Here is a 24,177-nt window from a genome sequence, read left to right as displayed (position 1 = left end):
ATTGGCACTCCAATGAATAGAAAGACGTCACACTGCGCAGTCAGTCAGATACACACACTGATTGAAAGAGTTAAAGCTGTCGAGCGTCCCTTATGCATTTTCAAGGATGTCATTTTCGGTTGGGGCGCATTCTTACAGAACCATGCAGCTAAGTTGATGAAACCCCCAGCTAAGTGGCGGTGTAGTGCCAGCATCAGAGGTCTGACCAAGGTGCATTCATTAAAGAAACAGCACCTTGGTGCTAAAGCATGTTGGCTTTTAATGATAAAATAGCACTTTCCGCTAATTATTTCCTCAGAGCTGCTGAGTACAGCACAGTAGCTCTTACATTCAGCTGTGGAAGCCTGCCAGCACTGTTGAGCAACCATTTATCTTGTGGAGTGCCCAGTTTCCAGGACTGTGTGTCCGTGCCTGCACGCGAGCGAGCCCCTAAGAACTGCCTTTGTATCCATTGTTGCTCTCTTCAATAGTAACGTTAACGACAAAGGATTTGAACAAGACATCTGACCTCGGATCTGTTCTTAGTGAGGATAACCTTCTCCCACTCTAAAGGTAAAAGAACTGTGTTGACTGTGTGGTCATAAGTATATCGACACTGGAGTACTCCAAGGAAACTCCCGAATGTAACTTGGTGCAATGGAATGGGAATAGTTGCGCCTCTCCCATGTGATGTGTAGCCTAAGTCTTGGTCTCTGTTATGCCATAATCTCTGGCCAATCCTTCTTTCCGTCCTCCCAGTCTGGGGGCAGCAGTGTGTTGTACCCTCAGTAACATAGATTCCTAAAATGGTGGGGACGTTCTTTCTGCTCTGTGTCGGATCCTGTCTCCTGCTGCTGGTTGTGCTGAGGCCTCGGAGGCCCAGGAACTTCCCGCCAGGACCACCGCCCATTCCCATATTTGGGAACGTTCTGCAGCTGAGCATGAAGAATCCTATGGCTGGCTTGGATAAGGTAAGAAAACGGAACGAGCACACGAGGAAGTTGCAATGTCTTTATTTTCTTCATATTTTGGGGTTTTCAAAGGTGAAGTAGGCCATGAACAAACATGTAGGCTTTAGCTAAGCGAGCTAACAGTCTACTGTATTGTTTTCTAGCTGTCCGGAGAGTATGGGGAGGTGTACAGCCTGTTCCTGGGCTGGAGGCCTGCCGTGGTGCTCCATGGTCTACAGGCGGTACGAGAGGCACTTGTGACTAAATCCCTGGACTTCGCTGGACGACCACAGGGCATGATGATCAACCACGTTACAGAGGACAAAGGTTATATGTGTTAGCCATGCAACAAGATATCATAGCATTTTATACTGCTGTCATATTACATTATACCATGTATTACATGGCAGTGTATTGCAATGATTTAGCTCTACCGAACCATGCTCTAATGGAGTTTTCTAGAGATTAGAGGTATATTGTGGCTCAGGCTCAGAAGATTAACCCAGTGTTTCACCACCACAGGTCTGATCATGGGTAACTACGGGGCGGTGTGGAAGGAGCACCGGCGCTTTGCTCTGACCACCATGAAGAACTTTGGTCTGGGGAAGAGATCCATGGAGGAGAGGATCCTGGAGGAGACGGATCACGTCTGCACTCGGCTGGAAGAGAATGCAGGTATGTAACCCTCATCTAACCCTTCGTTGAGGATCAAAAAAGGTGTTGTTGGGGCCTCCCGGGTGGCGCAGTGGTCTAGAGCACTGCATCGCAGTGCTAACTGCGCCACCAGAGTCTCTGGGTTCGCCCCCAGGCTCTGTCGCAGCCGGCCGCGACCGGGAGGTCCGTGGGGCGACGCACAATTGGGCTAGCGTCGTCCGGGTAAGGGAGGGTTTGGCCGGTAGGGATTTCCTTGTCTCATCGCGCTCCAGCGACTCCTGTGGCGGGCTGGGCGCAGTGCGTGCTAACCAAGGGGGCCAGGTGCACGGTGTTTCCTCCGACACATTGGTGCGGCTGGCTTCCGGGTTGGAGGCGCGCTGTGTTAAAGAAGCAGTGCGGCTTGGTTGGGTTGTGCTTCGGAGGACGCATGACTTTCGACCTTCGTCTCTCCCGAGCCCGTACGGGAGTTGTAGCGATGAGACAAGATAGTAATTACTAGCGATTGGATACCACGAAAATTGGGGAGAAAAGGGGATAAAATTATAAAAAATAAAATAAAAAAAAGGTGTTGTTGAATTGAACTGGATCCTCAATGTTAACTTATTTGTCGAGGTTTTTAGAGGAAGAGCTTTAATTACTGTCAAATGTGTTGGAAACAAACTTCTTCATAGCAACAGTGTGTTATTTGTCAGGTAAATCCTTGGACCCTGTGACTCTGGTCCACAGCGCTGCGTCCAACATCATCTGCTCGGTCCTGTTTGGTCATCGCTATGACTACCAGGACCCAGTCCTCTCCTTCATCATCAACAGCTTCAAGGAGAACGCTCAGATTGCTAACGGGCCCTGGGCTGCTGTGAGTTACAAATACACTCCATTTAACCTCTATAGCAGCATTAAAAGGTCACAGTTGTTGCACGCACCATTTCTCAGATCCAACGTCTTTAATGGTTTCACCTGAAGTAGATATTTGGGGAATTCTATTCCTTATTTAGATCTGTGGACACTTATGTAGTCATTCATTAGGCCTTTATGTGTCATTCTCTATGTAGGTCTATGACACCTTCCCACTGCTGCGGCGGCTGCCTCTCCCCTTCCAGAGAGTGTTTGACAACTACAGAGCTCTGAAGAAACACACCGTGGAAATAGTGGAGCAGCACAAACACACACGTGCACCGGGGGAGCCGCGAGACGTCGTAGACTGCTATCTGGATGAGATGGACAAGGTGTGTGTGTTATCCTGTCTTTAGTGTTCGATGACTGAATGTGTTTATACCACTGTTATTACATTCAGGTAGAACAGCTCTATAACGTGTTCTCCAGAGAGGTCCAGAGGGGTGTGTGCTGGAAGAGGAGAGGTTGGTGATGTTACTACTGGACCTCCATTTCGCTGGGACTGACACTAGCTCCAATTCCATACTCACGGCGCTGCTCTACCTAGCTACACACACACACATACAGGGTGAGTGGACGCGCACACACACACACCCTGGCTTTAGCTCAGTGGGCTAACTCAGTCTCATTGTCACTCAGGTGGCCCTGGGTTTGATAGTCATTGGCGACATCATGTTACCACTGCAAACTGTTCCTACATGAGCTGTCTGGCACAGGCCAGGACGCGCATTAGCTTAAGACAGTCGGTCGGTCCCAAAGGAGACTAACAAAAAGTATTAATTTCTCTCCCTTTGTCTTCTCTGTCTTTGACTCAATCCCTCACTCCCCAGCCCAATGTCAGACAGAGATTGACGGTGTTCTGGGGGGGAAGGAGAGAGTGTCGTTTGAGGACAGACACAGGATGCCCTATGTGATGGCCACTATCCATGAGACCCAGCGTCTAGCCAACATCGCACCGCTAGGGGTGTTTCATGCTACCATCAGACCCACCAAGCTCATGGGCTATGACGTACCAGAGGTACACACACAGATAACCTTTTAAATGACACACACACTCACACACACAAGGGACAGATCTGGTCAATGTTGGCCCTTTGGGGAACAAGGCTTGTGGGCTATAACATACCCAAGGTGATAAGTGACATTCACACACAAGCACACATACACACACATGAGTGCACACACAGACACACACACACACACGCACACACACACAAATGCATTGACCTTCAGCATTCAACATGTATGGTCATGAATTTGGCATTATCCTTCAGTTGTTATTGTCCTCTCTCCCCATCTCTTTGTGTTTTTCTCTCTCTTGCTCCATGCCTACCTCTGTCTCCTACTACCTGTCTTTCTGCCTGTCTTCCCCTTATCATTCTATTTCTCTCCATCCCTCTGCCTCCCTACACTCTCCTCTCTCTCTCCCTCCCTCCCCCTCTCACTCACTCTCCTTCCCCATCCATCTCTCCCTCCTTCCACCATCCCTCTCTCCGTCCACTCTGTCTTTCCCTCGCTCTCTGGCAAAGGGGACTCTGGTTATCACCAACCTCACCTCTGTGCTCTTCGAGAGCAGCCAATGGGAGCGTCCAAATGACTTTAACCCTGCCCACTTCCTGAATGATGACGGGCAGTTTGTGAAACCAGAAGCCTTTCTGGTGTTCTCGGCAGGTAAAACTGATAATAAATAGCTTCTGACAACATGGGCACCAGTTCTATCAATCATATCAGTGCAGATGAATGAGAGGGGACGAGGAGAGTCGATCGAGATGCAGCCAAAGGGTATAGACAGGAATACTGTCATCTTATTCTCTAGAGAGAAACGGAGCTGCTCAGTGGATCTACAGGTGTCTGAGGTTTATGATGTAAATCCTGGGCTCTTTATGTAACTAGTGTTTTGTTCTGGATTTATATAACTGCTGTTGTTAGTTATGTAAACGTGACAAGTCATGCTTCAGCCCCTGCTGGCCATGTAGACAGTTTTTAATAAGCAAACAATCAGAGACAAAGAGAACAGAAACAGTGAAATTGGTAGTTAGGCCAGTGAGATTTTGTACTCTGTCATGATGTTACTGATAATGTTGTGTGTGTGTGTGTGTGTGTGTGTGTGTGTGTGTGTGTGTGTGTGTGTGTGTGTGTGTGTGTGTCAGGTCCTCGTGTGTGTCTCGGGGAGCTGCTGGCACGTATGGAACTCTTCCTCATCCTGGTCACTCTGCTGCAGCGATTCCGCTTCCTGTGGCCAGAGGATGCTGGGAACCCTGACCTTTCACCTGTGTTTGGGGGGATCCAGTCACCCAAACCCTACAGGGTATCAGTCAGACTGAGAGGAAACCAGGGAGCCTGATGTAACCAGTTGGAGCCAGTGTTACTTTTAAATATGTCCCCACATTATTATGGAGTATGGAGGGGCTTCCGATTGGCGCAGCGGTCTAAGGCACTGCATCTCAGTGCTAGAGGTGTCACTTCTGACCCTGGTTCGATTCCAGGCTGCATCACAACCGGCCGTGATTGGGAGTCCAATAGGGCGGCGCACAGTTGTCCCAGGGTCGTCTGGGTTAGGTTTAAAAATGTAAAGCATTGTGATATTTTGTATTGTATTTGACAGCTGTTCCATCATAAAATCTGTTTGGTTCATGTTTAAGTCATGTTTTAATTTTTTTCATAGCATCATTTATCCCTGTAAAGCTCTCTCATGTTTGTCCTGTACCTTATTTCAATGCTGGCACAGCTCTCCTGAATCAGCGGACTTTAAAAAGAGTAATACGTTATATAGCCTTGTGCGTGTGTTGGGGGGGCAGGCGTGAGTTTTATATAGGCTTTTCAAGAGGGGCAATGCCCGGTCAATTAGGCAGCCAATGTACCGTGGCGAGAGAGCGAATGCTGTAGCACTGCAGAACCTAGTCCACTGCAAGACCTCGTCTCTCCTCTGTCATGGCCAAGAACAACCTCAAGAGGGCTACAGTGAGATCACTGAATCACACACACACACACACACACACACAAACCCTGTAGCAAGGACACTCTTTTTCAAAGACAGAATCAGTGAATGAGTAACCTCAGCAGGGGGTCAGGAGGGTCAGTTGGAATATTTCCTCTCCCTTATATTCTAATCTCTATTCTAATGATTTAGAACATTCTAGAATAGGACTGTGCATTTGATTTGTGGACTATTGTATTCAGATTGTATGGAACAGAATAATGCTTGCAGCTGAGTTGCTCAGAGGGAAATAACGAATAGGACTATAAATAGAAGGCCAGTAAATTGGAAGACGCTGCCTCATATGGTATGGTGGATAAAACACCTGGACATGCACAGTTAACCTGATAGGTTAATCAAGGGATTATCATTAGGGGACAGCCATGATGATGATGATGTGTCATAATCGTCATCATCATCATCATCAATTCATTGTAATGAACAACAATAGGTCGCACCATTTATTATCAAAAGAAAAAAAGGCATACAAAATCCAGGGGTATAAATGTAGTGAACACTACAGTGCATCTTCATCACCATCATCATAGGGAGCTCTTCCACTCCTCACAGAAGAACCTTTCATCTCCTGTGTGGGAGGGGTTTCCCTCCTGTGGGTACGGTAGCTGCCTCTCACCCCCCGTTTCTCCGTTCAGCGCGCGACTGAGCGTGAGGGGGCGGGGTTCTGGGCTCGTGGCTTTAAATGAGGAGGTCGGACTACTCGGTCGCGTGCGAGTGGAGGGAGTGTTTGTGGACTGTAGTGGAAAGAGCGCTCCTCTAGAAATTGTGACAGTCGCACAGAGGCAGGACGCTTTCTTTGATATTTCTCTCTCCACCTCTATTTCTCTTACATCTCCAATCTCTGTCGGAGGAAGAAAAACCTTTAAAAGAACTGTTGGAGAAGTGTCAGGTAAGAGAAGTGAGAGCATTTTGATTGTGTCAGTATGTGGTTGATTGGAAAAAAAGATGACGTTAGATTAGAAGGACTCGACAAGAATGAATTGACCTATATGGATTGCAATAATCCATCATTCAGGATGTAAATAGTCAACATGTGCCATGTCTGAAAAAATTATACATCTTGTGAACGTTTTAGAGGGGAAAAAAAGGTTGATTTATGTGAACATAGAAAAGGACTTCCATTCATTCTATTCCTCCCTTTCCAGTAATTGAATGCCCCACTCTGTGTCACCACTGCAGGACATAATTTATTACAGTGAGATCCACAAAGAGCTGCATACTGAGATGACAGGAGAGGTTGATGTCTCTGTAACCTCAGTCTCCAGCCTCTTGTGGGTATATTGACACAAAAAGACTTGGGCTTAATCCCTTCTGGGGATAGAAGAGTGCGGAACAAGGTTCTTAAGAGGCAATATGCTAAACAAAGCTTTCTTTGCCATGATCTCTTCAGGCCATATTCTCCCCCTTCCTTCACTATGGACTCATTTACATTTGACGTGTCAAGCTGCAAGTACAACGATTACGAAAAACAAGACGATGTCAAGTCAGCTAGAGCAGAAACAGACAGTCAGGACAGATAGTGTGGAGTCTCTCCCCATTACTCCCCATTGCACCGACAGCCACTGTTTCAGACCTGTCTCACACGCACACTTACTCCGAACTAGCCCGTCTGTAAATGAGGTGAGGGAGCCTTCAGTTGCCAACTATAACACATACTGGCAGCAGAGAAAGGTCAAGATAAAGAACAATGTGAAAGAGGAGAAAAGCAAGTCAGAGGATATATATTTTTTCATGTTACAAGGTATGTGCGTGCCTGCATGCATAAGTGTGGAGAGGTCAAAGGTCAGGTTATGATTCCCTATAGAACATGCTCTAGCTGCAGTATATCGATCAGCTCCTATTTTCTCATGGTCTAGCATTGCCTGTGATAGGTATTATTGACCGTGTGTGCGTGTGTTTGTGTGTGTGTGTGTGTGTTTGTGTGTGGGATGCAGAGTTAGGCGCTGACTGAGGTGCTGAAACTGACAGTGCTTACATCACTCACTCCAAACCCCCACGGCTGCTGAAGTCAGGGGAAATATTCACTGGGTTGGGGGTTTTACCCTCTTAGTAGACAGATTTAAAAGTGATACATTGCAGATTGATCCCCTGCGGTCATCTACTAAAACAGCAAGTGCAACTGTATGGAATGGCGTCAGGCATGATGTATATTGTCAGAAAGTCTCCAATCTTTCCCCTTGTCTTTGTGTAGTTGGACTCCTGGCTGTAATATAGTGTTCCTGTATTGGCACTGCTGCAGCCTGCAATATACAGTAGCGCTCCTGGAAAAGCACTCAATGTGATCCATTACTCCGCAGTGGAAAGAGCAAGAGGGAGTTTGTCCTAGTTTTACAATGGTAAGATAAGACAGTGCTGCTGGACTTAATTACAATCTGCTGTGGACATTTATCACCCTAGAAAATAATTAAGATGGTGAGAGACGGATGTGGATGGCTGCTGTAGTTGTTTATGAGAGCATGATGTTGGAGTCTGGTTTGGCGCTGTCTGTATAGCACTGCACTGTCTGTATAGCACTGCACTGTCTGTATACTCTCCAGCTGTAGATGTAGATGAGCTGGGAAGGATGGAGTACTCAGCCATGTTGTAATGCCAAACATGCTATCAGTCGTTACTCCGTTACTACTGCAGTGCAGTAGCAGGCTGCTACTGCTACTACTACTACTACTACTACTACTACTACTATTATTATTACTACTATTGCTACTATTACTACTACTACTACTACTACTACTGCTACTATTGCTACAATTACTTCTTCTAGTACTACTACTACTATTACTACTATTATTATTACTACTACTATTACTATTACTACTACTATTAATATTACTACTACTACTACTATTATTATTGTTACTACTATTACTACTACTATTACTACTACTACTACTAGCACTACTACTACTACTACTACTAATACTATTACTACTACTGATACTACTACTATAACTACTAACCCTTACCCTAAACCTAACCGCTAACCCTAATTGTAACCCTAACCTAACCCTAAACTTAAAATGGCCTTCACGAGGGAGAATTTTCCTTGTTTTACTATCCTTGCTGGGACTTTTCAGTACCTGGAAGATAATAATATGTCTTGGGTACACACACACACACACACACACACACACACGCACACACACACACGCCTATGTAGAAAAGAATGGGAAAGGATAGCCTGCTGCCATTGCTTATTCATTTCGTACATTATGGACTCTCCATGATGATAAATGGAGGTCAGGGTTGGGGTGAACTCAATTCCAACCTAATCCATTTAACCAATCAACTCACAGTCATGAGTTGGACAGTTTCCCATTGCTTTCAATGAGAATTTTCCACCTCATTTCATCCAGGATGTTGGAATGTATTTTCGTCAGTTTGGCACAGTTGGAACCTACAGTAATTGACTTCCTTCCCCAAATCTGCAGGGAAAGCGATGTCGTTCTTTACTTCCCTGGCTGCTCTCTCTCATGACAGGGTTTGAAAAACAGATATTCTCCGGCACAACAAAGTGTGACCAGAGGTGATTAATTAGCAATGTACCATGAGTATGTTTGGAGTGTGTATAGCCGTGAAGGGTGGTGGTGTTGTGCGTATGTGGAAGCAGTAGTGCGTGTTCGATGCTGAATCAGGCGGTTGCATATCCTTAGTGAATATTAAGCCGTGTCCATTTCCTCTGAGTACCATACTGTTAATATGTTTTGTGACAGTCGTCCCCTGGCTGGGAAAATGAATGTGAGGGAACCATAACTATAAGATTCATTCTGAACCTGAGACCTGAGCTGAATGTTGATGCTGCATGGCCACACAGCCGTATCTGAAAGAGAGGATAGAACCTCACACATCCACGAGCTGGATAGAAATAGAGCAACAAATGAGCTCTTATGAGCAGAAAATCTTTGCCACATTATTCCCAGTATTGGACACCCCATTTCTTACAGAGAGGTACCCTACTGGTTCTGAGAAGTACCCTTCAAAGGTGACTAACTCTCCTCCTGGAAAGATACTTAGTATGCAGGAATGTGCAGGACTTTTTGATCCCATGAGTAGGGTTGCCAGTGGCGATTTTAGCATGTATACCTTGGTGCGGCAAACAAACACGTTTTTTTTTAGACGCATGCCAGCAAAGCCACTACACAACACAACACTAAACAATACATTAATTGCACTATAACAGTGACAAACGATGCCCACAAACTGTTAGGTCCTACATAAAGCTGTCCCAACAGCAGAGCTTTCTATTCAGCACCATGGCGTGAATCCTTCCCACCACTACACCTGGATATCAGCGGAACCTTGTCTGGCAGCGAAACAGTTAATTCAGCCTCATTTACTGCCTTTAAAAAAAACATAGCTGATATGGCTGGCTTGCTTAAACAAATGTGGTTTCTACTGACAATTGAGATGTACGAACTATGGCATAAGGGAACGATGAGCGGATAAGAGGCAATCCGTCATTTCGAGTAAGACATTAATGAGCGAGCTAAGATGGACGTAGTCAATATAACTATTTGTTCAGCACTTTTGAAAAGTACAGCGTGAGAATTCAGAACATGGGCCGTTCTTACAGTATTCTCCCTGTACACCAAGTTAGAACTGTAGGATAAATAAATGGGGTAGGGAAAGGGAAAGGGGGATACCTAGTCAGTTGTACAACTGAATGCATTCAACTGAAATGTGTCTTCCGCGTTTAACCCCTCTGAATCAGAGAGGTACGGGGGGCTGCCTTAATCAACATCCACGTCTTCGGCTCCTGATATAAGCAGACAATGAAAGCTATTACAATATTCAATGATTACATTTCTCTAAAACTGATTATAGGCTACATTTGCACCACCAAGTCAGAACAGTATGCTAAGTTATGATGGAGAAAGGGACCAAATTATTAGGGTGAGGCACATGGGCTACTAACAGCTTACTACACAACATACACTGAGTATTACTTTCTTAGCTACAGTATACTTATCTCCCTGGCATATTACATAATTTAAACACAATACATTTTTGGGCTCACCTTGTGCTGTGCTCACTTGAACAGGAAGGTGGCGCTGCGGTCCTTCTTGTGGGCAAATTTTGTCATCAAACATTATCAAAGTCTGGCATTCTGGACTTATGGTGCTTTCAAGACAACTGGGAACTCTGAAAAAAACAAGGTTGAATCATGACATGATCTTTAGGTCGGAGCTCTAGAAAGAGGCCCGAGTTCCCGATTTGGAATTCTGAGTTGGATGAGCGTTCAAAATGTATTTTCCCAGTCGGAGCGTGATATTTTCAGAGTTCCAGTTGTCTTGAACTCTGAGATTTCCCAGTTCCAAGTTTCCAGTTGTTTTGAACGCGGCAGAAGTCATTCTGGATTGACAGCATGGCCAGTGTATTCAACCTTTTTCTGGCCCATGGTGTTGCATGTGAATGTTTCTCCTTTTAAGCTTGGAAAAGAGACCCTTAATAAGCATAGGTGTCCCGCTAGCAGGACAACTTCTGGTAAAACTGGAGGGCACGCAATTCAAATAAATAATCATAAATATTATGGATTTTAAACATTTAGGTACATAAAAGTGTCTTATATTGGCTGAAAGCTTAAATTCTTGTTAATCTAACTGCACTGTCCAATTTACAGTAGCTAGTACAGCGAAAACATGCCATACGTTTGTTTGAGGATGGTGCCCCACATCAAAATATTTTTCCACCGGCAGGTTTCATACATTCACATATAACAATTAAATATTCACTTACTTTTTGAAAATCTTCCTCTGATGTGTCATCCTATGGATCCCAGCTATAACATGTAGTGTCGTTTTGTTAGATAAAATCCTTCTTTATATCCCAAAAAGTCTGTTTAGTTGGCGCAATCGATTTGAGTAATCCACTCGTTCAACTTGCAGAGAAAGGAATCTGAAAATCTACCCCTAAACTTTGTTTCAACAAGTCAAAATATGTTTCTATTTACTCCTCAGATACCCTAAAATGTTATCAAACTATAATATTTATTTCGGAAAGAAGTATGTTCAATAGGAAACCGATTTTAGCGGGTGCGTAATGTCTTCATGGCGTGCGCAAACACAAATTTCCAAGACTGTGTCTTTCTACTAAAACTGTTATTTCTTATTCAATTTTGAAGTTACAAGCCTGAAAGCTTGAACATAGACTGCAAACACCCCAAGCCATAGGAATTGCACCCAGGGAGTTTTCAATATGACCTTTCTCTTGCATTTCTAAGAGGATGGTCTCTCTCAAAAATAATCTTCTTTCCAATGGTACCAATTATATGCATATCCTGGCTTCAGGGCCTGAGCTACAGGCAGTTTACTTTGGGAACGTCATTCAGGCAGGAAGTGGAGAGAAAAGGGGCCTAGCCCTAAGAAGTTAAACCCAGACTTGGACCACACAGCCTCTCCACTGAATAGCAGGCTAGTGATTAATTTGCAATGCTTGCAGTTAGCCATTGATTCTTTCCAAACCACTCATTGTTGAATTTGCGATTTCCAACTTGTTGTGTAATGTTTATGTCCAATGGCCGATGAGCACCGATACGTTTTATCTGTAATTTCTCTTCATATTACAAGGATTGAAAAGGATTTGCCAGTAGATTGTCGACCTGATTCATGATGATGACTACTAGCTAAGATTTTGAAAGTATGATGTTGACATGATCAGTCCAATAAAAAGCATGAGCTGGCGCACACACAGAGAAAATTATTTAGTGTGGAGGTGCTGACTAACGGAGAACAAACTGTAAGCTATAAAAACAAAGAGAGTCGCACACCATATATATATAAGCTCCCAGTAATTTATTGGGTAAAAAAACACCAATGGTATGGCATCACTGTGTCTTCTTCAGGGTAATGTCATGAATGCTTGAACCAGTTTATGTAGACAAACACTGCAATTCGTACAATCAATGACAATAGTGAGGGGCGTGTCGTAATTGCTACAGTAGGTTGATCAGAATGAACCGAGCGAAACTGTTAAAAGACAATAGCTCACAGCATATTGAATATATTATGTCATTGTTATCATTAGCATTAGCATAACATTAACATTATTGTTTCATAAAATGTACCTATATATTTAAATATTTCCAATTTCATGAAATGTTTTTGTAATCTTTTGGTTCAACCATAATGCATAACAGGCATCATCAACAGGGGGGACATATTGGGTGTACTCTGATAAGCTGTAGAAAGAATATGTTCATTTACAAGACCTGTTCATAGAAAATATAATTGTTCATAAGAAGGGTGATGAGATGGATTACTCCCTTGGTCTTGCATGAGATGGAACCCCTAACAGGAATTTTTCGATCAGTATGTGGATGTCTGAAGGAGGATATTTTTGTAGTGCTATTGCACTGTGCGCATGAGCCACGTTTGTAGTTCCCATTTGGAATGGATGTCAAGAGTGTCTGAGTGGGCTCAGGGATCAGGTCAGATCTCACCAAGCTGTCTCCAATATTGTGACCACTCTTATTGACCACCAGTGGGGGTTCCTTGAAGAGGTGTGCAATTTTGTTTTCCTTAAAGTATCCTTTTTATGTTGCTGTCCCCACTACAATGTAAATACTCAAATACATGTCATTTTGTCCTTCTGCTTCTTCTGGGGAGTGCAAATATGGCCGACCGGTGGCTAAAAAACCTCTCACTGGCCAATACATAGCATCAGTAATCCAGAAGTTTATATATATCATTGTTCCTTCCTGAAGATGTGTCTCTGGGAAACTTCTTCTTCCCCTTTATATCTCCTTCTATCCATCTCTTCTTCATCTATCCTTCTCTTCCTCTGTTTATCCACCCACCTCTGACCTCTACTACTCCTTGTTCTCTTTCTATCCCTCACTCCTGAACCTCTTCCATCACTGACTGACCAAAGGCTCAATGCTATGGATAATGGCAGGTGTACTACTTTTAAATTTCAGTGCAGCATTTTATTTAGTGCAAAATTATTGCATTATGGAGGCAGCATTGAATTGGGTACAGGCATATCTAACTGACAGGAAACAGTCCACCTATATCAATGGGTCATTTTCTTCCCCTCATGCTTTAAACTGTGGAATACCGCAGGGCAGCTGCCTTGGGCCCTTTCTTTACTTAATATATACCAACGACCTTACTTATGCCTTATCTGAAACTCAAACTACTATATTTGCAGATGATACTACAATTTATACATCAAGACAATCGGTTGAACAGATATAGCAAGCTCTACAAGTAGATCTGGGAAATATCAGGGAGCGGAACAAACTTGTTTTAAACACCAAGAAAACCAAGGTTATGTTGGTCTGTTCTACCAGGAAAAGGTCAACACAGCTTGGGATACAATTAAGTACGAGGGGAGTAAAAATTGAGGAAGTGGCAGAAACCAAACTACTAGGAGTGCAGCGTCTCAAATAAGTAATCTATGTAAAAAAAAAATATATATTACATGCATGCATGATCAGAAGGATAGCTAAATATTTACCGGGAAAGATTCTTAAGCAAACAACCCAAGCATTAATTGGGAGTCAAGTTAACTATTGTTCTGTGTGCATCAGATTGAACAGAAACAAGCAGCAAGGATTGTTTTAATGTGGAGATATGGTTCTTCTGTTTTAGTCATGCTCAATGCTCTTGGTATCAGGTTTGAAGGTAGGTGCAAAGGTACAGGATGGCAGACTGGCTCAGGGTCAGGCAGAAGTAGGTAATCCAGAGGTGGGGCAAAGTTACAGGACGGCAGGCAGGCTCAGGGGCAGGCAGAGCGGTCAGGCAGAATGGCTCAGAAACAGGACAGGCAAGGGTCAAAACCAGGAGGGCGAGGAAAAGAGAGACTGGGGAAAAAGCAGGAGCTGAGAAAAAACGCTGGTTGACTTGATAAACAAGACGAACTGGTAACAGGCAAACAGAGAACACAGGTATAAATATACAGGGGATAATGGGGAAGATGAGTGACACCTGGAGGAGGGTGGAGAATCACAAAGACAGGTGAAACAGATCAGGGTGTGACAGTACCCCCCCCCCCCCCCCCCTCTAGGGGCGTCCTACCTGGGCGACCGGGGTGTTGGCGTTGGAAATCCGCGATGAGGCCTGGGTCCAGGATGTCTCTGGCTTTGAAGAACCTGTCGGACGTGGAACACATGTTCTTGGGGAGAGTGGGGGAAAACAAAGATGTCATCAATGTAGACGAAGACGAACCAGTTCAACATGTTGCAGAGAACATCATTTACCAGAGCCTGGAACACAGCAGGGGCATTGGTGAGGCCAAATGGCATGACCAAATACTTAGTGGCCTCTGGCCGTGTTGAAGGCGGTCTTCCACTCATTCCCCCCTGTATCCGCACCAGGTGGTAGGCATTCTGTAGATCCAGCTTGGAAAACACGGTGGCCCACTGGAGCGGCTTGAAGGCCGAGGAGATGAGTGGTAGCGGGTAGCGGTTCTTCACCGTTATGCCATTGAGTCCCCCGTAGTCGATGCACAGGCGCAGGTTCTTGTCCTTCTTCTCCACAAAGAACCCTGCGCCGGCGGGAGAGGATGAAGCACGTATAAATCCTGCAGCTAGGGAGTCCCCAATGTAGGTGTCCATAGCTTTGGTCTCCGGTCCCGACAGCAAGTACAGTTGTCCCCGGGGCGGAGTGGTGCTAGGAAAAAGGTCAATCCCGCAGTCATATGGTCGGTGCGGCAGAAGTGATGTGGCCCGGGCCTTGTTGAACACCTCCCAAAAGTCCTGGTACTCCGTGGGAATGGCGGAGAGGTCCGGGGCATCTTCTGAGCCCCCAGGAATACGGGGAAAGTTGCGCCGACTTCAGACACTGGGCATGGCAGAATAGACTCCAGCCCATGATGGCACCAGTAGACCAGTTGATTAGGAGGATTGTGTCGCTGGAGCCAGGAGAATCTCCAAACCACGGGAATCTGAGGAGACTTCATGAGCAGGAATTGAATAGTCTCGCTGTGATTCCCTGACACCCGTAGGAGGGGTAATATGGGAGGGGTAATATGAATGACGCGGCCTATAGAGCGCCCATCCAGCTCTCTAACATTAATGGGAGCAGAAAGGGGCTGAGTGGGTATGTTCAGCTCGGAAGCCAGGGTAGTATCCTAAAAGCTCTCATCGGTCCCAGAGTCAATGAGGACCCGGAGAGATTTAGACTGGTTTCCCCACAGCAGAATGGCATGAAAAGGGGTGCTGGCAAGGAAAGCAAGAAAGTTCTCCATATGGCCCACCAGAGTACTCACTCCTACCAGTGAGCCTGGTCTTTTTAAAGGACAAGAGGACAGAAAATGACCAAGATTCCCACAATACAGACAACTCTTCGTGTTGATCCTGTATTACCATTCCGCTGGCAACAGCCAAGCTCTTACCTAGTTGCATAGGCTCGGGAAGTGGTGGCTCAGCCGTCTTCGGCAACTCTCGGGGAAGGTTGGTAAGCCTCAGATTCTCTCAGCAACGAGATCATCGGGGACTTCTGGGATGACACGGAGGCAAGATGGAATCCCTGGACATGCAAGCAAAGTCGAATTTCCTCTCCCTTCGCAGTTCCTGTAGTCGCCCATCGATTCAGATGGTCAAAGCGATGAGGGAATCGAGATCCGTAGGTAACTCCCGAGCTGCAAGCTCGTGCTCCTCCGAGACGCCGTGCAGGAACATATCGAACAGTGCTTCCTGGTTCCAAGCACTCTCTGCTGCCAACGTGCGGAATTCCACACAATCTGCCACACAGTGGGAGTCCTGCCGAAGCTGGATTAGCTTCCGGGCAGCTTCTCTCCCGGAGAATGGGGCGTAAAAAACCTTCACCTCTCCCACAAACCCCTCCAGACTAACGCATATGACCAACTGTTGTTCCCATACAGCAGTAGCCCAGGTGAGAGCCCTCCCTGACATAGTGTGATGAGATGGGCATTCTTGGAGCAATCTGGGGGAAGGAGGGGGGCTGAAGCTTGAGAATGAGAGCACACTGAGCTAGAGACACCCGACAGGTGACAGGGGGGGGGGGGGGGGTAAGTGGGGCTCCCGAGAAGGTGGAGTGACCGATGAGACGGCACTGCTAGCAGCTGGGTTACTGAGGGGCTGTAGGGTTACCACCGTAGTAGGCTGCCTCCCAGACAACCTGCGGAATTGCTCCAGCAAAATATACAATGCCCGGTCATGGCATTCAGCCAACGTTTGGACCCCCTCCCTAAGGCCACGAAGCAGTTCCTCGTGCCTCCCGATGGTTGCTCCTTGAGAGGAGATGGAGTCGCGCAGCTGGCCCGGGACTGCTGGGTCAGTCATGGCCAGTTCGTACTATCAGGTTTGAAGGTAAGACCCAGATGCAGACTGTGTCAAAGTAAATGTTTATTACAGCAACAGGGGCAGGCAAATGACAGGTCAAGGCAGTCAGGGCTTGATAATCCAGAGTAGGGGCAAAGGTACAGGATGGCAGGCAGGCTTAGGGGCAGGCAGAGTAGTCAGGCAGGCGGGCTCAGAGACAGGACAAGCAAAGGTCAAAACCAGGAGGGTGAAAAAAAGAGACTGGGGGAAAAGAAGTAGCTGAGACAAAATGCTGGTTGACTTGACTAACAAGATGAACTGGCAACAGACAAACAGAGAACACAGGTGTAAATACACAGGGCATAATGGGGAAGATGAGTGACACCTGGAGGGGGGTGGAGACAATCACAAAGACAGGTGAAACAGATCAGGGTGTGACACTTGGCTGGTCGTCAATCAACACAATAATTGAAAAAAAACATGCTTATTTTATTTCACAATGTACACCATTTAAAATAGCCAAACTCTATTCACAACAGTATTCAGTTGGTAAGAGACAGACATGAATAAATACTAGGAATAAATTGTCTACCCTCTATGTGTTATAAAGACAGAAAAGAGGAATAGTCAAAATAACATTTCGATTTAGAGCAATAAAGAATTTGAAAAATGTACTGTATCTGAGCAAACCAGAAACCTTTCAAAATATATATGCAAACAATACTTACTTTAGAACTATTTAAATATAATAAATTGGAAGGTTGTGCTGAGACTATGGTAGATGAAGGAATCAATATATATTTTTTAACTATTAGAGTATTTATCTGGTTAATACTGTATGTCAGTGTATTATGTCTGTTTGTAACAGTGTGTTATATGTTAAAATGATCATATTCTAAATTGTATTTTAATGTTTAAGGACTCTTGGAAGATTAGTCCTGATGAGGACTAAAAGAGATCCTAATCAAATCAAATCAAATGACTCCTCTCTTTTTCTCTATCCACCACAGGTGGCTGCTGAGGGGAGGACAGCTCATAATGGAAACCATGTGTTTGATGTCTTTGATACCATTCCACACATTCCCCTCCAGCAATTACCATTACCAAGTCCATTCTTCCCAATTAAGGTGCCAACAACCTCCTAAGCTATCTGCCCAGCCCTGACCTATGTCACATCTTCCCCTCCATCCATCTCCTCAGGTCATACCACCTGTGATTGCAGCAGTAGATTGACAACATGGCTGTCTGGAAGAGAAAGAGAGAGGGGGGAGATGGAAAGAGAGAGGGAGAAAGAGAGAGAGAGGAAGTGAGAGAGGCAAAGGGAGAGAGTCAGAGGGAGAGGGAGAAAGAAGGGAGAGAGAACAAGCATGCATTAGCATAAGGCCTATGTTTTTGTTGTGGCGGACTGACTGCTGCCCCTGGTGTATCACACACACACACACACACACACACACACACACACACACACACACACACACACACACACACACACACACACACACACACACACACACACACACACACACACACACACACACACACACACACACACACACACACACACACACACACACACACAATTTCACTCTCTCAAACGAGCACTGTTGCCGCCCCTCTGCTAATCAAGAGGGCTATGAACTGCCATGGCCCCCAAGCCCACCCCAATACCCAGCACACCACATGCAGATGGTCAGACAGGCACGAGAGAGAGAGACCTTGTTACAACACTGTACATAGCCATAATATGACATTAGAAATGTTTCTATTCTTTTTAAACTTTTGTGAGTGTAATGTTTACTGTTCATTTCTGATTGTTTATTTCAACTTTGTTTATTATCTATTTCACTTGCTTTGGCAATGTAAACATGCTTCCCATGCCAATAAAGCCCACTGAATTGAATTGAATTGAGAGAGAGAGAGAGACACGTAAAACCCCAAATAATGCATGCAGAGCAGAATTAGGCCGATACCCACTAATTATCAAAATCCAGAAAAGAGGTGTTACATTCTACAACCACCTAAAAGGAAGCGATTCCCAAACCTTCCTTAACAAAGCAATCATCTACAGAGAGATGAACCTGGAGAAGAGTCCCCTAAGCAAGCAGGTCCTGGGGCTCTGTTCACAAACACATACAGACCCCACAGAGCCCCAGGACAGCAACACAATTAGACCCAACCAAATCATGAGAAAACTAAAATATAATTTCTTGACACATTGGAAAGAACTAACAAAAAAACAGAGTAAACTAGAATGATATTTGGCCCTAAACAGAGAGTACACAGTGGCAGAATACCTGACCACTGTGACTGACCCAAAATTAAGGAAATCTATGACTATGTACAGACTCAGTGAGCATAGCCTTGCTATTGAGAAAGGCCGCCGAAGGCAGACCTGGCTCTCAAGAGAAGACAAGCTATGTCCACACTGCGCACAAAATGAGGTGGAAACTGAGCTGCACTTCTTAACCTCCTGCAAAATGTATGACCATATTAGAGACACATATTTCCTTCAGATTGCACAGACCCACAAAGAATTTGAAAACAAATCCAATTTTGATAAACTCCCATATCTATTGGGTGAAATACCACAGTGTGCAATCACAGCAGCAATATTTGTGACCTGTTGCCACAAGAAAAGGGCAACCAGTGAAAAACAAACACCATTGTAAATACAACCAATATTTATGTTTATTTATTTTCCCTTTTGTACTTTAACTATTTGCACATCATTACAACACTGTATATAGACATAATATGACATTTGAAATGTCTTTATTGTTTTGTGAGTGTAATGTTTACTGTAAAAAAAAAAGATTCACTCTTCTTCTGTTTTGTCATGCTACAACCTTACTTTAAATGGATAAAAAATGTCGCCCCCCTCCCCCCATCAATCTACAGACAATACCCCATCATGACAAAGCAAAAACAGGTTTTAATTTTTTTGTGCAAATTTATAAAATACAAAAAACTGAAATAAATTATGGACATAAGTATTCAGACCCTTTAATCAGTGATTACAGCCTCAAGTCTTCTTGGGTATGACGCTACAACCTTGGAACACTTCTATTCTTCTCTGCAGATCCTCTCAAGCTCTGGCAGGTTGGATGGGGCGTGTCGCTGAGAGGTTGGATGGGGCGCGTCGCTGAACAGCTATTCTCAGGTCTCCAGAAATGTTAGATCGGGTTCAAGTCCAGGCTCTGACTAGGCCACTCAAGGACATTCAGAGACTTGTCCCGAAGCCACTCCTGTGTTGTCTTTCTTAGTGTTGTTGCCCTCTTGGAAGGTGAACCTTCGCCCAAGTCCGAGGTCCTGAGCTCTCTGGTACAGGTTTTCATCAAGGATCTCTCTGTACTTTGCTCAGTTCGTCTTTCCTTCGATCCTGACTAGTCTTCCAGTCCCTGCCGCTGATAAACACAGCATGATGCTGCCACCACCTTGCTTCACTGTAGGGATGCTGCCACGTTTCCTCCAGATGTGACGCTTGGCATTCAGGCCAAAGAGTTCAATATGTGTTTCATCAGACCAGAGAATCTTGTTTCTCATGATCTGCGAGTCTTTAGTTGCCTTTTGGCAAACTCCAAGCGGCTTTCATGTGCCAGTGGCTTCCGTCTGGCCACTCTACCATAAAGGCCGCCTGATTGGTGGAATGCTGCAGAGATGTTTGTCCTTCTGGAAGTTAATCCTATATCCACAGAGAAACTCTGGAGCTCTGTCAGAGTGACCATCGGGTTTTTGATCACCTCCCTGACCAAGGCCCTTGATCAATGGAAACAGGATGCACCTGAGCTCAATTTCGAGTCTCATAGCAAAGGGTCTGAATACTTATGTAAATAAGGTTTTTTATTTTTACTAAATTTGCAAAAATGTCAAAATATCTGTGGGGTACTGTGTTGTAGGTTGATGAGGGAAAATATATTTTATAGATTTTAGAATAAGGCTGTAACGTAACAAAATGTGAAGAAAGTCAAGGGGTCTGAATACTTTCCGAAGGCACTGTATGTGTTCTCTCCCTCCCCCTGTACAACCCTCTGATGTCACAGCATAGTCCCTAGATCTACAAGCTGTTTAGTCTTTTCCTATAGCCATATTTGTTAGCTGTCTTCTCCTTCAGCACACTGTGTCGTCAGTTCCTCCCTTCAGCGACTGAGGAAGATGTTTCTAGACAGCACTGCCATATCAGAGCTTTAATCCTGTCTGTGTGTGTTTGTGTGTGTGTGTCCTTTCTGCAGACTTAGTATTGAGCATTTTTCTGCGCTTATGTCATTAGACGTGTGTGCATCGTGCATGTGTGTGTAGGTATATCCACAGAGAGTCATCAACAGAGATAGAGGGAGGGGATGTGGAGAGCTCCAAGCTTTATAATCTGCTTCCACTGAGTGAAGACTGGAGAGAGACAGGATAGGATGAGAGATGAGAGGAAAGAGGGTGATGCTGCCAACACCCTGCTTCACTGTAGAGATGGTGCCAGGTTTCATCCAGATGTGACGTTTGACATTCAGGCCAAAGTGTTCAATCTTGGTTTCATCATACCTGAGAATCTCGTTTCTCATGGTCTGAGAGTCCTTTAGGTGCCTTTTGGCAAACTCCAAGCGGGCTGTCAAGTACCTTTTACTGAGGAGTGGCTTCCGTCTGGCCACTCTACCATTAAGGCCTTAGTGGTGGAGTGCTGCAGAGATGGTTGTCCTTCTGGAAGGTTCTCCCATCTCCGCAGAGGAACCTCTTGAGCTCTGTCAAAGTGACCATCGGCTTCTTGGTCACCTCCCTGACCAAGGCCCTTCTCTCCCGATTGCTCAGTTTGGCCGTGCGACCAGGTCTAGGAAGAGTATTGGGGGTTCCAAACTTCTTCCATTTAAGAATGACGGAGGCCACTGTGTTCTTGAGGACCTTCAATGCTGCAGACATTTTTTGGTACCCTTCCCCAGATCTGTGCCTCGACACAATCCTGTCTCGGAGCTCTACGGACAATTCCTTCGATCTCATGGCTTGGTTTATGCTCTGACATGCTCTGTCAACTGTGTGACATTAAATAGACAGGTGTGTGGCTTTCCAAATCATGTCTAATCAATTGAATTTGATGTCAGGAGATATCAGACCATTTCTTACATGAATATGTCATTTTCATTTGTCTTGCCTTCCAGGTCACCTACTTGGTCATTTTATATATATTCTTTTCTGGAACTTCTAAACTCGAAACGTCCCTTTTTCAGGACCCTGTCTTTCAAAGATAATTCATAAAAATCCAAATAACTTCACAGATCTTCATTGTAAAGGGTTTAAACACTGTTTCCCATGCTTGTTCAATGACTCGTAAACAATTAATGAACGTGCACCTGTGGAACTGTCATTGAGAGACTAACAGATTACAGACGGTAGGCAATTAAGGTCACAGTTATGAAAACTTTGGACACTAAAAAGGCCTTTCTACTGACTCTGAAAAACACCAAAATAAAGATGCCCAGGGTCCCTGCTCATCTGCGTGAACGTGCCTTAGGCATGCTGCAAGAAGGCATGAGGACTGCAGATGTGGCCAGGGCAATAATTTGCAATGTCCGTACTGTAAGACGCCTAGGACAGCGCTACAGGGAGACAGGGCGGACAGCTGATTGTCCTCGCAGTGGCAGACCATGTGTAACAAAATCTGCACAGGATCGGTACATCCGAACATCACACCTGCGGGACAGGTACAGGATGCCAACAACAACTGCCCGAGTTACACCAGGAATGCACAATCCCTCCACCAGTGCTCAGACTATCCGCAATAGGCTGAGAGAGGCTGGACTGAGGGTTTGTAGGCCTGTTGTAAGGCAGGTCCTCACCAGACATCACCGGCAACAATGTCGCCTATGGGCACAAACCCACCGTCGCTGGACCAGACAGGACTGGCAAAAAGTGCTATTCACTGACAAGTCACAGTTTTGTCTCACCAGGGGTGATGGTCGGATTCGCGTTTATCGTCAAAGGAATGAGCGTTACACCGAGGCCTGAACTCTGGAGCGGGATCGATTTGGAGGTGGAGGGTCCATCATGGTCTGGGGCGGTGTGTCACAGCATCATCGGACTGAGAGTGTTGTCATTGCAGGCAATATCAATGATGTGCGTTACAGGGAAGACATCCTCCTCCCTCATGTGGTACCCTTCCTGCAGGCTCATCCTGACATGACCCTTCAGCATGATAATGCCATACTGCTCGTTCTGTGTGCGATTTTCTGCAAGACAGGAATGTCAGTGTTCTGCCATGGCCAGCGTAGAGCCCGGATCTCAATCCCATTGAGCACGTCTGGGACCTGTTGGATCGGAGGGTGAGGGCTAGGGCCATTCCCCCCAGAAATGTCCGGGAACTTGCAGGTGCCTAGGTGGAAGAGTGGGGTAACATCTCACAGCAAGAACGGGCAAATCTGGTGCAGTCCATGAGGAGGAGATGCACTGTAGTACTTAATGCAGCTGGTGGCCACACCAGATACTGACTGTCACTTTGGATTTTGACACCCCTTTTGTTCAGGGACACATTATTCCATTTCTGTTAGTCACATGTCTGTGGAACTTGTTCAGTTTGTCTCAGTTGTTGAATCTTGTTATGTTCATACAATATTTAAACGTTAAGTTTGCTGAAAATAAACGCAGTTGACAGTGAGAGGACGATTCTTTTTTTGCTATGTTTACATGTACCCATCTCATTGTTATTCAATAATTAGAGATGCACAAATTGCTTTTGCACCCACCATGCGTCATGTCCGCAATGGTCATGTGAGGTGAAATGTGTATATTTTGGGATGTGATCTGTCAGTTTGTTTGTTTGACCTGACCAAGATCCCTTTCGGATCGAAATGTTGTCAATAAAGCGATGAATTGGGAGCTTTAACAGTGTGCGGGCCTTCTTGTTCTATACTAGTATTCTTTATTATCCCAGGACCAATGTTTTATAGGATGTGCGTATGACCACAAACTTTTCAATCAATTGAATTTACCGCAGGTGTACTCCCATCAATTTGTAGAAACATCTAAAAGATGATCAATGGAAACAGGATGCACCTGAGCTCAATTTCGAGTCTCATAGCAATGGGTATGAATACTTACGTAAATAATGTATTTCTGTTTTTTATGTTTAATAAATCAGTTTTTGCTTTGTCATTATGGGGTATTGTATGTGGATTGATGTTTATTCAATTTTTAAAATCCATTTTAGAATAAGGCTGTATGTAACGTAACAAAATGTGGAAAAAGTCGAGGGGTCTGAATACTTTCCGAATACACTGTATATATTATTAGGTACCGTTCACAAAAATGGATAGCTACTGCACACACTGAGTCACGTGGCTTGCTAAATAAAGCAGGCAGACAGGCTTCGAGGCATTCAGTTACTGTTCGACTGAATGTTACAATTGACCAAACGAGTGACTTAAGCAACTTTGAGCATGGTACGATTGTCGGTGACAGGCGTGCCGGTTCCAGTATCTCAGAAACGGCCACCCTCCTGGGCTTTTCATGCA

At 45.0% G+C, this 24,177-nt stretch overlaps 2 protein-coding genes across 6 annotated transcripts in view; both read left to right on the top strand.

Annotated features, from left to right (window-relative positions):
* The first annotated feature begins 240 nt into the window (after positions 1-240).
* Positions 241-5,171, top strand: LOC129818735 (cytochrome P450 2D15-like). Of its 2 annotated transcripts, none has more exons than XR_008753974.1 (9): positions 241-950; positions 1,094-1,256; positions 1,452-1,604; positions 2,276-2,436; positions 2,633-2,806; positions 2,904-3,042; positions 3,305-3,492; positions 4,051-4,145; positions 4,625-4,714. XR_008753974.1 is itself a non-coding variant. In XM_055874915.1 (9 exons), exons 1-9 carry the CDS (start codon positions 786-788, stop codon positions 4,816-4,818), a joined length of 1,479 nt encoding a protein of 492 aa, XP_055730890.1. In that variant the 5' UTR covers positions 250-785; the 3' UTR covers positions 4,819-5,171. The 2 variants fall into 2 exon arrangements, 1 of the variants encoding a protein (XP_055730890.1); XM_055874915.1 differs by having other exon boundaries at positions 250-950; positions 4,004-4,145; positions 4,625-5,171.
* Positions 5,172-6,142: 971 nt separating this feature from the next.
* The window catches only part of LOC129818733 (rabphilin-3A-like), a 35,906-nt gene continuing 17,871 nt past the window's right edge, over positions 6,143-24,177 (top strand). For 2 of the 4 annotated variants that reach the window (XM_055874912.1, XM_055874910.1), the window contains exon 1: positions 6,143-6,358. Coding sequence is in view for 2 of the 4 variants with exons in the window: in XM_055874913.1 (XP_055730888.1) it covers positions 7,803-7,805 (3 nt within the window). In the remaining 2 variants the exon portion in view is untranslated. Of the gene's footprint in view, positions 6,359-7,695; positions 7,806-24,177 lie in introns of those variants that run through there. The other 2 variants (XM_055874913.1, XM_055874909.1) reach the window with 2 other exon arrangements.

This window comes from Salvelinus fontinalis, chromosome 21 (assembly GCF_029448725.1).
Source record: "Salvelinus fontinalis isolate EN_2023a chromosome 21, ASM2944872v1, whole genome shotgun sequence".
Taxonomy (NCBI): Eukaryota; Metazoa; Chordata; class Actinopteri; order Salmoniformes; family Salmonidae; genus Salvelinus; species Salvelinus fontinalis.
This window is presented reverse-complemented; position numbering and strand designations above follow the sequence as displayed.